The following is a 16,466-nucleotide window of genomic DNA, read 5'->3' on the forward strand; positions in this document are numbered from 1 at the left end:
CCAAGTAGTACATTGTGTTAATTAGCACCATTTTAATTAAATAAAAGCTTAATTTGAGTTTATTGTGAAGCAAAGCGATATTCTCTGGAGAACAAAGTTAAGACTGAAGAAGATGACACAAAGTGACAATTTAGAAATTGAAGAATTGCATCTACAACATCCAGATAAAATGCTTTTTAACGAAAGGGACGTGTGACATTTTATTAAGCGGTAAATCCCTCGCGCCGCAGTTGCGGAAATATAATCTCGAGGGCAGACGTAATGCCAGAAAAGATCCGGACGAATGGCTCTTAACGCGCGAAAGGCTTGCCGACGCGTCTCAGTCTCGACTCGTCCTTTAGGCCGACTTGACACGGTTACGAAAGTCGCTAAGCGCTAAGCTCGTCAGCATCAAAGCCTCTCGTCGCGCGGCAGTAAAGGGATTACGAATCTGCTCGTTTAGCTAGATCCGTCCATTTTCACTCCTTTTACTCCACGCCCGCTGTCTTCTGTCTCTTCTTTTTCCCTCCGTTCTCTTTCGCGGCATCTTCTATATGTAAGCTCTTTTTGAAAGCCTCGAATTACAACGATAACGTCTGGACAGGTGTGAACGTCGTTGGTATAAAATGTAAAATTTCTTAAACGTCCGTGAAAACCAATCAAAAAGAAAAAAAGATACGCTTGTGAAGTGGTTTCATACTGAATGAATGAATCATTACTGTGCCGAGTGTGCAAGTTACTTTGAAAGGACGAGAATAAAGAGAGAAATATGATTACAAGAATTATATACTTTAAATAATATGCCCTGAGGCTAGAGGAACTTTGTTTTATTCATTAACAGTTTATTACTTTCTTTCTGAAAGTTGAATAGATTAAAGTAGAGGATCGCGGGATGTACTCGAGAAAGGCGGAGAAGAAGAGAACAAGAATTTAGACGGAAATGCCGTCCCCGAGCCATTAGCATATCATGCCGGTGTTGGCAGCGGAAAGGCAAAGCGCGAGACAAACTATTCGGTCGAAGTATTAGCATTCCGGTTCGATTTATCGTCCCAACTTTAGTGGCCAGGAAATCCCGGTACTCTCTCCGTAGCGTGTGTCTTGTATATACATGTGCCGTACCGCGAGTCATCGCGACTATTCTTGCTGAGCTTATAACTCGTTAAACTTTCATCGTACCATCGCTCTGTTATAAGGCAATAGAACTTTCGTTCCAATGGAATAAGAATCTTTGCCTCGAGCTTTCAAAACTCAGAATCGACTATTCAGTACGAATTGTGCAAACGAACGCAACTCTGTTAATATAACCCTGCCTTTCCCATCGCGGTATATACATATTTTAAGGACATTCTCGAGCTTCTTTTCTCGCGAATTCTGCGATACAAGTTACGCAGAATAACTTTTAGGAGAATTACAAATTCTCGTCTAATTTTCTCGTTTAATTTTCATCATCGTGCTGATGCTAAGTATTTAATCGAGAGATTTTTTTTATTCACTTAAAGAAGGATAGTACGCGACATTGTCCCGCGAAAGCATGAATCTTTTACAATTTGATTTTAAGTCCCTGGGAAAAAAGTTTTTCTATATAATTATATATAAAATATGCGTTTACATATTTTGTGTATAATCATATATAATTATATGTAAATTTATATGAAAATTTATGACAATTTTATATGGACATATTTGATATATAATTAATATAATTATATATAATTTTATATACAAAATTGTTTCTGGCTCTTTACTTTCTAGGTGGAGAAAAGCCAGTTAAATGTACGTTTTTTGTTACTTTGTTCGTCTAATAATAATAAATCTCTTAGTTTATTTTCTTATTACGCGTCCACTCATTGCTCACTGCCGCGACTTTAAGTCGAGTTTAAACATCGTTTTGAAACCGTTTCTGAGAAATCACCTCTCTTTCTCCGTCAGATTGTGCTCTTTGCGAAACTTCGCTTAGTATTTAATTTTCAATTGTTCTATTTAATTTGCAAGTAGCAATCGTTACTGCACTGCAAATTCAAGTGTATATTTTTGTGTGTAAAATGTCGTTTTTTTACACATCTATATGCATGTAATTTTTGTATTGTTTACACGCTTAGACATGTAATTTAATATTGATATAGATTTAAGCGTATAAAAAATACAAAAATTACGCATTTGCATTTTTTACGCTTAAATTAACTTTATGCCTGTAATTTTTGTACTTTTTACACGTTTATACGTGTATCAATATTAAATTGTACATCTGAGCGTGTAAAAAGTACAAAAATTACACGCACAAAGTTAATTTAAGCATAAAAAATGCAAATGCGTATAAAGTGACTACACGTTTTACACACTTGGATTTGCAGTATAGTCATAAACTTAAAAACTAATTTGTTTTAAGTAAGATATACAAGTATGGAGCAACGTTTATTGCAGAGATCTTGTTACTACTATTATATTAACGTCATGTATAACATATTTCTCATCAAATGTGTCTTTTACTCAATTTTATCGATAATCTATATTTCTCAACGTTGTGCATTTCGAATTTACGAGTTTCCAGAAATGCGGAGATTATCTATCATCGTTGAATAATAGTTTCAAAAGAAAATAGAAAGACCTTTTTCAATTTCATACAGTCAAGGAGAATAATTTGTCGAACGGACAGAAACTGATGATACTTGCTATGCTGTAATTTATAAGATCTTGAAAAATTGAAGTAAATTATAATATTAATGATATGATACACTGTAGACATGATAATGTAAAGACAAATGATTAACTATTAAAGTATTGCGTGTAATGTTTCCTTTTGAATTAGCATAATGTGTAAAAGTATTATTCAGGATTTAAACTACATTACTTGGCATTCTGAAATAATATTAATGCTTTAATTCTTTTTTTTCTAATATATTGATCCTAAATAAGATGATTTGTTTAATGATACAGTATATGTATATTATTGTAGTGCGTAGGAGAAATTTATATATTAAAGCTGAAGATTTGTGTCCCTAAGCAAACAATTATAATATAAATAAGCCTTTAATGTGGTTTATAATCCTAGAAATAATCGTATTACCACAGGAGACGTGGCGCAACATAGTGTGTTAAATTTATATATCTCTAGATGCCATTTGCAGAATGCGCGCATTTACAACAATGCAGACATTGTTTCCATCGTAATTATGCAAGGTGTTACACTATTTCGGAGCAATCTGTGTAATATGTGAATGTGCATTATAGAGATTACCCACGTATTAAAACGCTTGGTTTAAATTGGTTTAATCTTCTTAAACAAAATTATTTTTAACATATTGTTTTCGAAAATATTTTACTATTGTATTGAACTCTCTTTGTTTTTCAATTATTACACGCGGCCTGCAAAGCAAGAAATAGAAAATATTATTTTGACTTTTGATATGAATTACAGATTGTGTAAAGTAAGGTTTACGTAAGAATATAAAGTTACGTAAAAATATAATACATAAAATAATACATTTAACAGGAGCTAATATTTAGTTCATTTTTGAAACTATCATTATCTAATAAAATTTAAATTTTGAATAAGAATGAGATTCATATGTAAAATGATTGCAATTGTGTGTATTATGCCGATGTTTTTCAATTACAATCTAATTATCGAATGTATTTAGTTATGTATAGTTGATGAGTTGTGGAATTTTCGGCTATTAGATCGAGAACGTCCGCGGAAATAATTACGCTTGATAATTAAATACACGTTAATGGGTATCGTATGTTTAATGAGTAACGTTCAATCTTCTCTGCAATGTAGAATAATGTTTTTACATTAGATTACATATTGTTGGTACATAAGCGTTTAAATCTTGCGCGAGTACTTTAGCGGTAGCAAACTTTACAAATGTACAACTCGCCACTCTATTTAACTTTCTTTTCTTTTTGTAAAGTGCCATAATAAGAATTCTTTTCGCTTGCGAAAATATGCATTCTTTTGCTAAAAGTGGAATCTATTTTGATCAAATAATTTTGGATAACGATATAAAAATTTTATCAAAGACATTTTACTCATTAATAAGCTTTTAAATATAATATCCAAAACTTCATTTGCGAATGTTATTTTTTGTCATATGTCATTTATTTTTAATAAAATCCAAGAATATTAGTTTTTAGCCTCTTTGTGGACAGTTTGTTTTTATTAAATTTATTCACGTGACATCACCATGCACCGTGATACTTTTGTGGTGATATTTTCTGTCAGAAATGAGCGTTTTTGTTCAACTTCTTTCCAAAGTATTAAATAAATAGTCACGATGGCGAAACTTATGAAGCACTTTCACGTAAATTGCATTTGAGTTACAAGTAAATACACGACGGATCACACGTGTGGAACTAATAAAGGCCTCCGGCACACATGTTCCTTTTTTGTCATTACTCTAGTCAATTCTAGTGTGATGAAAGTAAGTTGGCTCATATGCCCCTTCGCGTCGTTCTTATCACCCTCCACTGGAGTCTCGGTTGTCTTACGCACAAACTCTGCTGAGGATCCTTCTCGCTCTGAGAGAAAAAAATAAAGTGTCATAAACGCTCCAAAAGACATTATTACCGTTGGGTGCCGCGCACGTCGTCTTTAGGAAAAAGGATTTTAAGTAGAAAATATTTTTCCACCGCGAACACAAGAACTGGCACTTTGACATAAGGATTATAACTTTTCCCTCAGTGTTACCTCTTTTGCAAAAAATCTATTTTGTCCACATTGCAGGAAACACGTGCCATAATGTATAAGTGGAATTTTTAATACTTTTAATTTACTTTCTGGAAAATTAAAAATTTCATGAGTCCATTCCATCGCTAAAATGCTTTTGGCAACATCTAATCTATTAAGCAATTTTTTTTTAAATTAAAGCGTATTCTTTAAAATTGCATATATGATTCATGTAAATAAATATTGAAGGCACAAACATAAGTATCAAAAATATAGTGTATACTTAAATTAATTAATCAATTCCGGAATTTTTTTTTTAAGTATAAATTGAGCTCGCATGTCAAGAAGAAGTAATACACTTAATCGAATTGTGCATTTCTAGTTGCTGTAATATGTGAATACGATTTTCTTCCGGTACATTGAAATGCGTCCCAAGGCGTCTCGCACCGATAATACTTACATTCATGAATTCTCTCCTATGGAAGAATTTCTTAAGCGATTCTTTTATCTATCACTCGGGATAAAACGATTACGTATTTGCTTTGAATACATAGCATCTATTCAACAAAGCGTGAGATGGAACTGTGAAGAATTCTTTTATTGATAATACAATCTCTCTTTTATATTTATATTTTTTTTATTAATAATAATTTTTATCTTCTTTTATTAATAAAACGTAGTTTTTAAATATTTTAAATATCTGCGTTTTAATTACTCAAAAAAATGGTCTTGCAAGCCATAATTTTTTGGCTGTACTTGCAAAAAATTTACTAAGCTTAGATAAATGATTAGAAAATATTGTGATATCACGTATATGTTTGGTATTTAACAAATTTAAATAATAGAGTTTATATCTGAATTGTTTATCAAAATTAAAAAAAAAAAATTTTCTGTGATGCCCATTAGTCATTCGTGCTTGTTAAAATTTAACTGTATCATTGGCAATGAGGCCTAAATTTTCTAGATGGTTTTTCTAAAATATTGCTGTATATGGGACAAACAATATTTTAGCAGATACAAAAGATAGCGATGAATTTTTATTTGATACCTCGAAATTTACCTACGTCAGCAAAAAAACATTTTTTTGAGTGATAAAGATTTATTGAGACATTTTAATTAAAACAATTTGTACGCATCATAACATAATTTCAACAACTTATTTGCATTTTTCCCTTTAAGAACTACATATATTATTGGTTAATCCACTTTTGGAGTATAACGTGTAGTAGGCGACGCGGAAGAATATATTTTATTTTAAATATCACATATTGTGGTGAAACGCGGATAAAATAGAACTAATAAAAATGAAGCATTAATGAACGTGGTATTGAGGTTAGACCAGAAAAAGTGTAAAGATGGAAAATTATTGAGATAATCCTCGACGCGGAAATCCATGAATTCAATCTTGAATCTTGAGCCCATTCGATTCCTCATCTGAGACTCGTTCCACCTCGTTATCTCGCGATAAGTAGGAGCAAGATGAGGTACTAGAAGAACGAGGATGGAAACGGCTTTAAAACCTTTCGAATACTCGATGACCGTATGATATCCTCGTGAATTTCAAGTGACCTGTTAGATTTGACAACGTGATCTGGACATTATCCAACGTCACGCGTTTTAATCCGTGCTTTTTTTTTTTCAAATCGAAGATCGATTACGATCGCAAAAATTTCTAGTCTTACTTAAATACATCAAACTTAATTCCACTTAATTCTGAAGAGGCAACTTTCTCATAAATAAATTTATTAGTTTAAATAGTTTTTAAATTGCGAGTACTTGAAAATTTCTGCATAGTTATTCTATTAATGCATTAAAAAGTTGCTTTACCTACTTTCGTCGTCAGACGAAAGCGTGATGCGTGTTACTTTAATAATTCCTTTTAACGCTCAGTCAAACAGTAATTTCATCCAATTCAATCGTGTACTTTTCATTATGGCAATTGATATACAGTCCTCTACTTTGCACTCGATTATAGTGCCCATCGATGATTCGATTCTGATTGAAGTAAGTGATCACTTCTGTTGCTGAAAAACTTTCAAGAGATGCACGTAAAATTTATGAAATAATAATAATTTTGTGTGATTAGAATAGACGATATATTTTAAAAATGTCATTAAATTAATATGATGAATTATTTGCAGATTGCAATAATCTTTCTTGTATTTCTTGTTCCTCTGTTCTTTCCGAAAGACTTACTAGAAAGTTTTAGACGAGAAGTTTATAAGAGTATCTCCTCAATAACATAGTAAATTAGTTTGTTTTCTCTGTAGTTATTCTCTTCCGCTTTTAGCTCGAATCTATCTTGGATAAAATTTGTTCTTTTTTTTTTGTTTTTTTGCAATCGTGAATCTCGGAAGAGCTGCGGCAGGTTGAGAGAATTAGAGAATATCCAATAAGTCTAGAATATGAGGACTTCGCATGTAAGAAAATTGTAACCGTGCAAGGAGTTATCGGAGAATATTATCGAGAATGTCGCTTTAAAAGTAGAAACATCGTGATAAGCACAAAAGCGTAGCACAAGATATGTAACAGTTTTATTATTATATGTGAAAAATGTCATGAGCGAATGTAAAACGCGGCTACAGATTTTTTGAACTTGAAATGTGTTAAATAGAAAAATTCGTACATGGCATTGTCAGTTTTAAAAATTGACGTATTGTTTATCTCGATAAAGTAATATCTCTATACTCATTATATACAATAAAAGCAAGTAATCTGCTGATTAATTACATGTATTTGTCTCAGTGCTTGTTGACAAAACTTGTCAGACACGGCGGCCTTCGTTTTTATACCTCTCGAATAAGTGGGGTATTGTTCTCCTTTTCTTTCTTTCGTGCTGAAAATCTCTCACACATTGACGGAGAATACCTTTAAAAAACATTCTCATAGTCATTGACCTACATCGAGATCACGCATCGTAAAAAACGAAGACAAATAATATAGGCGCGGCCGAATGACGAATTACTTACAAATAAGCCGGTTTCTACGTTTTCCATTAGCTGTACTGCCTTTAGGACGGTCATTATCCTTTTCGAAAAACAGAATGATCATGATCTTTTTTATATGCTTTGTCGATTGAAGGAAACGATATGAGAGACAGAATAGAAGAATATAAGAAACTGTGTTTTGACGATACGGCGGTATAACGAGCTTGATTCTAAAAGTTTAAACAGTGCTAAAAAGTTGTTATGAGAAGTGGGTCGCAGGGATGTTTCATACAAAATGTAGTACAGAACGAGTTCTATTTCATTTTAATGAAGATTTACTTCCCTTGCTGAATATAAAATTTAAGTATGAAAGAATAGTTGGATTATTATATAATATTATACAAAAAAGGTTAATTTTTTGTGAAAATTTAATTAATTGTAAAATTAAAATTAATTCTGAAATAAAGTGAATAACTTTCACTTTATTTCAGAATTAATTTTATATAATAATTAAAAATTGTATTACTGGCAAAGTTATTAATTTCAATGAATTATTCATTTGAAAATTTAATTTATTTTATATAGAATAATACATTAATTTTGCTTTAAGTTGTTAGTTATTAAAAGATTTATATTAATTGTAATTTATATTTAAAAAAATAATATGTATTATGTATTCAGTTATTTTATGTATAAACCAAAATTTTAATTTTAACATCCGATTTATGTTTGTTATTGTCATACAAATATATATTTATCGATAAAAATATTGATATGTATTATTAACTTTACTATTTCATGATAAAAGTTAGCAAACATTATGATGGTAGTGATGACAATTTAGAAAAAATTTAAAAATATTATTAACCAAGAAAAAAAGGAGAAATTAATCGATTTGTCGTAGGCCAAGAACAAACAATAAATTAGCGGATGTTAGTTAAATGTATTTAATTTGTAGCTAAAAATGTCACAAAGAATACAGCAAAACAAGTTTCAACTTTAGTTTGACTTCTTCAGTCACAAAAACATAATAAAATTTAACTATTGACGGATAATAAAAAAATTAAACGCAAAAAACATAAAATAATAAATAAATAGATTGAATTAACATACACATTAATATTTGTGGAATGTACTCTTAATAATAATTAATCGTCCTAATAGTTTATCGCTTGTGAGAGAATATTATAATATCGCATGTTGGAGTAATCGATTCGCCTAATGCATTAATATTATAAACTCGCACGCTGTCAACAATGGTTGACGGATGTTGACCATGACATAAAGCATGAACGCCGCCCACGGGAAGTGATTTCTGACCGTCATTGTCGAGAGCCAGAGGAAGAGAAAGATTCGCCTGCCCTCGTCCTGTAATTCCTCTCTCTGCCATCGTGCTTGTGCACTTAACCCATTTTGTTTCGTGATCCTGCCTACTCGGAAAATATGAGCCAACCTCAAGAACAAGGGAGCATAACGATTTGCGACCGATTACGAATCATTTCGCGATAGAATAGGGAAACGGAAACGCACTTTAATGCGCGGTATAATGCGCACGCGGAGAATCACGCGTGATGTGGGATCTTTCGGTCTCGTGAGCTTATTCATATTTGGATGGTCCAAATCGCGGAACACAGCGCTTTGTTATAATGACGCTTTGCACGGGTCAAGAATTTATTATATACAGCTAATGCGCCATTAGCTCGCGCGCGAAGGGAAATCGCCTAAATAAAGAAACGCGCGGGCAGAATTTCTTGGCGACGGTGCAGCAGAAATACACGGTGCGACTACTTCAAAAGAGAGACCGTCACTTGAACTGGGTTAATGATCACAGCAAGATGATTTATAGTGATTAAGCCGTCGCGCGTTCATGGTACTAGAAGATAATTTTTCAATGCTTCAACGACAGTAGATTAGGTAAAGCAATAATTCCTAATATCATTTTTTTAGTTTGCAATTAAAATGTTAAAGTTCCTAAAATGAAAATGACGGAGTGATTCAGCTTCTACTATCGCTTTTTGTCCATGTGACAGGTTATTTGATGAATAAATTTGGAATCGATTTTTCTTAAAACGAATTTCCGTTATAATTTTTTTTTTATATTGCACACTGGATTGCTATAATGTGATAGTAATGATATGAAAGATAAAAATAATTACAGAATCTGTTTTCCTATTTCTTTAAAATTTAAAATTTTTAAAGTTATTAATATGTTATTCTCGATTAAACCACACATACTGCGTGGATAGATAAATTGAGTTTTGAGATTTTATTATTAAATGCATCGTTTGTGAGAAAGAAACGGCACAAGTTTCTTTGGGAGCGTTCTCCCAGCTTGACTGACTTAATCGGCGCACCTTTAATTTTCTCGATTTACTCGAGTCTTAAACGCTTGACTTCTCACCAGAACTCTAGAGAATCGGTGAGACGACTTACGATGTCGAAACTAGAATCTAGAGTCTGGGCATAGACGGAATTAAAGTGGGATTATTGGATTCGAAGTTAGTTTAGTAGAGGTTTCGAAGTGTTTTCACCGATAAAATAAAAATCACCTCTATTTAGAGCTGTTTCAGAAAATATCCATTTTATTTTTGATATGATTTCTTTCACTTTCTAAATATTTACATATATATGTATGTTATTTATATACAACCTTTATGTATATTTTTTTTACTAAAAAAATATTGTAATATCACTAAAAAAACAATTTTATTGTATAATAATACCTAAAAATTTATCTAGATATACAGATCAAAAAATAATTTCAGATTGAACCATCAGAATAATTATATGAAATATTAAAGCATGATAGACTTAATGACTGTTACAAAAAGTTTTAACATTCTCGAAACTAGCTTAACGTCCAATATAATTTTTTTAATGGTTAACTTAATTATTTTCAGATCTGTGTTTCAGCAAAATTGTTCTTTTCGTGTATATTAAAATATTAATTAAATATATATATATATATATATATATATATATATATATAATTTAATTAACAAAATAAGTATCTAGAATTGACCCTTCTCGAAAATTCCGTCGAAGGTTTTAATAATATCGAAACTTCCAACTGAACGAAAGTGCTGTTGTTTTGTGCTGTTTGTTCGAACAGTTGGCGTACGGCCTCAATCGATCTCTCGAGCACAACACTACTGATAAACAAACCCAAGAGTAAGTACGTTCTGTTTCATCTTCTTTGTTTCATCTTCTTGTCACCTGATCAGTCTAGATTCTTATCTTGTGTTAAAGAGAATTGAATCTTTAGGAGTGACCTGTGAGAAAGCTAATATTGAAACGATGTTGAAACGACATCTTAAATGTCGAAATTAGTTCGATAGCATTGATAAGAGTAAGAAATTCGATGTTTGTTTGAATTTATTTTTGAGTTGCCTTAAACAATTTGGCATGAATAACAGATAGTCACTTCCGTTACTACGTTGTTTAATTTTATTTTTGTAACTGTATACATTCATTTATATGTAAAATCTCGATTCTAGATCGCAGTTTGGATCTAATGTTGAAATAATTTATCACTTCGACATATATTAAAAATTTATTTGACGAATCATTAATCCTGTTCTCTTTAATTGAATTTCTTGTATGATTCACTTTTTTCTTTTTTTATATTAGAGAGAAGAAGAAAAGTAAATTATACAAGAAGTTCAGTCTCAGAGTACGTAGGAAGAACAAATCTTAATAAGGGAAGCAAGGAAAAAGAAAAATGACCTAAATTACTCGTCGATTCGACGTCGAAATAATGTTGAATTGAAGTAAATTTCGATATTGATTCGACGAGTCATTTCTTATCGAGAAGAATTAAAAAATTAATGGATTTTTGAAGATGCTGCAAGTTCTTCCAAGTTTCACAGTCCTTGTCGAATTCGTAGTGGTTTTGATATTAAAAATTGTTCGGAGTTTAGCTGTCAATATCGAAAATTTTTCAAAATCAAGCTGTTTTTGATGTCAAAAATTTCTCGAAACCGACTCTGTCCGAATCACGAATCGATATTGCATTTTGATCTCTTTTCATATTTCGACATCGCTTTGATATCGTTTCGATTTATTTCTCACTGGGGAGCATTGCTTGTTATAATATAAAAGCATGGAGCAGCGCGCTTTCAGACTTTGTCATATTGCGAATGTCATACACGTATTTCGATCGCTTCTTGATCGTTGCTCGTTCCACGTGTCGATTTCGCGCTTCCACTGGGTTCCTGTAGTCTTTATTAATTTAAGTTTGTTTTATTCCTGAAATACATTCTTGCATTATGATTAATTTCGAGTCTTTTGCCTAAGCTCTCGTCTCGAGTTTCCTTTCTTTTATTTGTTGTCGGGTGCATTTTTCGACCGGGACTCGAAAAATACAACGCTTCCACTTAAAACTTCTCTTCGCAACTTTAGAAATATACTCGTAGATAATGATTTTTAAAGTTTGTTCTATATACATGAAAAAGATATTTGAGAAAACAATTTCGCTACACGGTATAAAGAGGAACTTGATTTTTTTCTTATCGATGCGAGATCACTAAATATGAACGAGAAACGGAACAAGGAAAAAATGAAGTAAAATAAGCAAGTGCTTATTTCAACCCAACGGGAACAAGGTCGGAACTCTCTGGCCTCTTTGCAGGATGGTTCTGGCTAATGTCAAGATAAATGCGATTTCCTGGGATGGGAAACGCGGAACGCGGGCGACGCGGGGGCGCAAGAAGAAAAATATTGTTTGCCGCGAAAACTGGGGCGCACATCCTGAAGAAGGGCGTTGGTAGTGGTCTGACCACGAAAGCGTCACGCGGGGGCTGAGGTGGAAAAAGCCAAAAGCGAGTCGGCTCTCGTGCCGGAGTAGCTTGCCAAAATTTCCAAGGCGTAAGATTCGTTTTTAGAGCGGAATTAAGAGGAGGAAGCTTTTAGAATAGGGTTACTTAAATCGGGTCACAAGAATCCTTGCCACGACTCGATGGAGAAACGCGGCGGAGTCGATAATCTGCTTCTCGATGCATTTTCAGCGGTAAATGTTATTACTTATTCACGATATTTCGAGACATGTAAGTCTCCCTTTTCCTCCATCGAAAGTATTACATTTGCATTTTCTTATCTGCTGTTTCTCTAAATTGAAGTAACTGTGAAATATTTAATATAAATCGTAAAGAGATTCTCGCTAGTGAACGTACCTTCCATCAGTGCAATTTTCTTTAAAATCTGAGCTATATAATTTTAGCAGAGAAAATTGAAACTTCTCAGAGAGCGCTTCAGGCGCATATTTATGCAAAATTGAAAGCTGAAAATATGACATTTATTATTGCACCTTTCAAACTTTTATATCTTTAATAACTATTAGCTTTTTTTGTTGCCACTATATCGTATGCAAATATAGAGAAATATACGTATATGCAATCTGTTATTATCACTTTGCGATGCTTTCTGCGCCAAACAATTATTCTCGAAGTATTCACGATCGCTCGTTTATTGAACTATTCTCCCTTTGAATACACGGCAATTCTGTGAATTCCATTTATTTGGAGGATTCCGCCAACTATTTGTATTCTACTAGGTATTGTTGAGCTTTCGCGACTATTTTCGGAGATTGGTAGATCGGCTGATAGAGCCAGTTTTGCCGTCGCGATCGCTCAATGTCTAGCGCATAGCGCTTTAGGTCAACGAGGACGACCTCAGGAGCTCGTTATCGTGGATGAATTCAATGCATCGCAGACGACAGCAAGCGACAGCGAATTCAAGCGATGCTGGCTTAGCCGCGTTTGAACCATCCATCTTGCTTCGGACGGTTGTTCTCCCGGCAATGCCGAAGATACCGATCCAAAGAGCTACCAGTGCGGACTTTATCGTCGGAAATTACGCGTTTTTCCGCAGATATCGGCTGGTTTATGATCATTTCTATCACAACTGTCAATGCAATCATTATCAAACACATCGGTTCCCTTATTGCGTATTCGAATTTTTGAATAAGACGTAATAGAAAATAAAGTGAAATAAATTTATTTTAATAAAAGTGATCAGAATAAGTTACCGTTGAAAGTGTTGTCTGAAAGTAAGAATATGTTTCTGTAAGATATAATGTACTATATATTCTTATTAACTCGAGAATAGTTGCGCCATTTTTTTGCGTAAATGATCACTTAGGATGTTTTTACACCCCACTTAAAAGTTATTCACGACATATTGTAAATTATGAATTGTTCTTTAATTTATGAATATCTAAGAATATTATGGATATAGTTTTAATCAATATTTTTTGTTAAAAGTAAAAAGAGACCGAGGAAATAATTAACATACTGAAAAATATTAAGCAGCTTATTATGATTTCTGAAATATTTTTGAAAAATGTTGAAGTATTTTTACATTATCTTTAGTATTTCTAAAAAAATAAAGATAACTGTTAATAAAACGCTTTTATATTGCGAGTTTTGGGATTGAATGTATATTTAAAGGTTTGTAAAGATATTTACTAAAAAAAAGATGAACATTATGTAATATCCATTTTGGAGTATTTTCTACAAACCAGCAAGTTTGATGCTACAAATGTGTAAAACGCTTTTTTTACGCAGATTAGGTTTCGGAAAATTTGATTGAAAGATAAATATGGCTTTCCGATCGGTAAGAAAAACTACTGTGATGTGAGTTTCAATGTTTTTTTTTACATCCTAGCATCGGAAGAGATGATTATTCTCGGGTTAATAAGACATATGAGAAAGACTTTATTGTCCTATTAAGTACTTTGTAGATAACTTTCTAACTGAGATAAATACCAAAGGCTAATGCTAATAACAGCACGATTGTAATCGTGCAAATTAAAGTGTACAAATTTTAAAAATGATAATTCTTTTTACTATTTTAATATACTATTATAAAAAATACAATTTTATAATTAATATTACTTGCAACAAACCTATTAATATTAATTAGATAATTTAAGATATTTGATTTTCATTAATGATATAATTGCTTTTATTTAGTTTGTACAGTTTATTTATTTGTATCGGGGATATCTTGCATCTTGGGAAGTCTTTCACAATATTTTCTCGCAATATTCTCATACCGCCTTTAGCGGTAGCTTCTGTGGCCTCGAAACGAGTGTATTTGGCGTTTCCGCTTTAAGAGATATAGGTGGTAGGGATAGTCGATTTTTCGTCATGCCAACTGTCCTCGAAATCGTGTTCATTCGTTGCGCGGATGCTTTACGTGAATCTCTCGTGTTTCAACAAATTTTAACAGATTTAGAAACTAGTTTACGAGTTGCTGCCCTTACGCGAGAATACACTTGAGAATCTTACATAAACTCTTGCATAAAGTTCTTCGGTACATCTGCTTGCAAGCTTTATAATTTCATTGCGCAATTTATGGAGAACGCGAACTTGACGCGAGCAGAGAGTCGCATAAAACAAAGTTTCACACCTTCCTCCTTTCCACACATATACGCACGCACGCATAGTCAATTTAGTATAAACGATGTTGATATAAACATGAATTTAATTCAATACGAATTTAATTTTGATATACTGTTACACGTTGTTTCTCAATATACTATAAAGTTGTTATTTAAAGAAGAGAAAAATTTGCATTGGTATGATCTTTTTACCTATTAAACGTGAAAGGCAATAAGCGATTTAATTTACAGAATGTTAGTTTTGTGATTCATGCTGCGTAGCGCACTTTGTCCATGTGTCGATGTAATGTTTTTCTTTTACGCTTTACGGGATTGTTTTGTTAATTATCGCCAAACGAACTGCTTTGACGATAAACTGTCGATTTAAACTTCATTCACAAAGCGAATAAACTTGACTTACCCTTTCTATGTGGCCGCCACTAACGACCTCCGGCGTGTTAACACAGACTACTCTTTTCAAGCGTAGTTTGTTAACGTGAAAGGCCGAGCCATAGCAGTACATCAGCACCATCGTCGTCGGAAAATAAAAACAGCAACACGCCAGGATCCTGAAAAAGGAGATACGATAAAGAGCATTTTCCGGTCCAGAAAAGCAGTAATTAACGCGTCATAGGCGAGCGAGAATATGAAGTGTTGCCGCAAAGATGATATCATGCGAACACAATAAAATTATATTCGTGCAAGCAGATTGCACGAAATCTGATGATACGTGCGCAAAGTTTATTATTAGTATCTATATTACGATAAAAACAGTTTCGTGATGCATCCGTTTCAACTTTCTCTACCAAAAATAAACGTAATTAATATGCTTCGTATTGTACGTTGTGAGGGTTGACTTTAACCCGAATGCATTTAAATTATCTTCAACCTTTTTTATTTCGATTTCTAGAACAACGGAAGCCGGTGGTATAACACGAATAATTTTGTTTGAACTCATGTGGCGAGATAATAGTTTCTAAATTACTAAACCGAAACACTACGATAGTTCGGAGAGATGGTCTTTCATATTTAGTACCGTTTTAGATCAGACTTTAAGCGCACGGGAAGGGGACGTTAACGCCGATATGTCGCTATCTTTCACGGTTGATCGCCTCGGTGTTTCCCCAAGGCGATCGCTCGCGCGACGACGTTCTCGACATTAAATTGTAATTGTTCACAATTGGTCATCGGCGTGGCGAACAAACGCGACGGATCAGATCGTAAAATGTCAGACTTATCGCCGGCATTCACGGTGACGATACCTAAGGGATGCTCTGGCGAAGAAGGGGTCGCAGGCAAGGAGGCCAGACCCATTGAAGTAGTAACCGCCTCTGGGGAGTACCAGAACCCCGAATATTGCCACGCTCGCTATCCAGGTGGTCGACATTACTGCCACGCAGCCCTGCCGCATGTAATACTGTATCAACATAGACAGAAAACGATTACTCTTTCTCATTCATACACCGAGCGTTTTACAGTATGCAATGATGTGCGTGTATGTACGAGTATATGT

General features: G+C 33.3%; 2 protein-coding genes across 6 annotated transcripts in view; one reads left to right on the forward strand and one right to left on the reverse strand.

Annotated features, from left to right (window-relative positions):
• Positions 1 to 16,466, forward strand: part of LOC105193227 (prominin-2) — a 104,994-nt gene that overhangs the window by 17,928 nt on the left and 70,600 nt on the right. The gene's annotated exons all lie outside the window — the stretch shown is intronic.
• Positions 1 to 16,466, reverse strand: part of LOC105193226 (trace amine-associated receptor 9) — a 72,593-nt gene that overhangs the window by 12,631 nt on the left and 43,496 nt on the right. For both annotated transcript variants that reach the window (XM_026131470.2, XM_039458988.1), the window contains exons 7-8: positions 16,216 to 16,370; positions 15,375 to 15,522 (exon numbers count right to left, since the gene is read on the reverse strand). In XM_026131470.2, coding sequence (XP_025987255.1) covers positions 15,375 to 15,522; positions 16,216 to 16,370 — 303 coding nt within the window. The remainder of the gene's footprint in view (positions 1 to 15,374; positions 15,523 to 16,215; positions 16,371 to 16,466) is intronic.

Source organism: Solenopsis invicta, chromosome 16 (assembly GCF_016802725.1).
Source record: "Solenopsis invicta isolate M01_SB chromosome 16, UNIL_Sinv_3.0, whole genome shotgun sequence".
Lineage (NCBI taxonomy): Eukaryota > Metazoa > Arthropoda > Insecta > Hymenoptera > Formicidae > Solenopsis > Solenopsis invicta.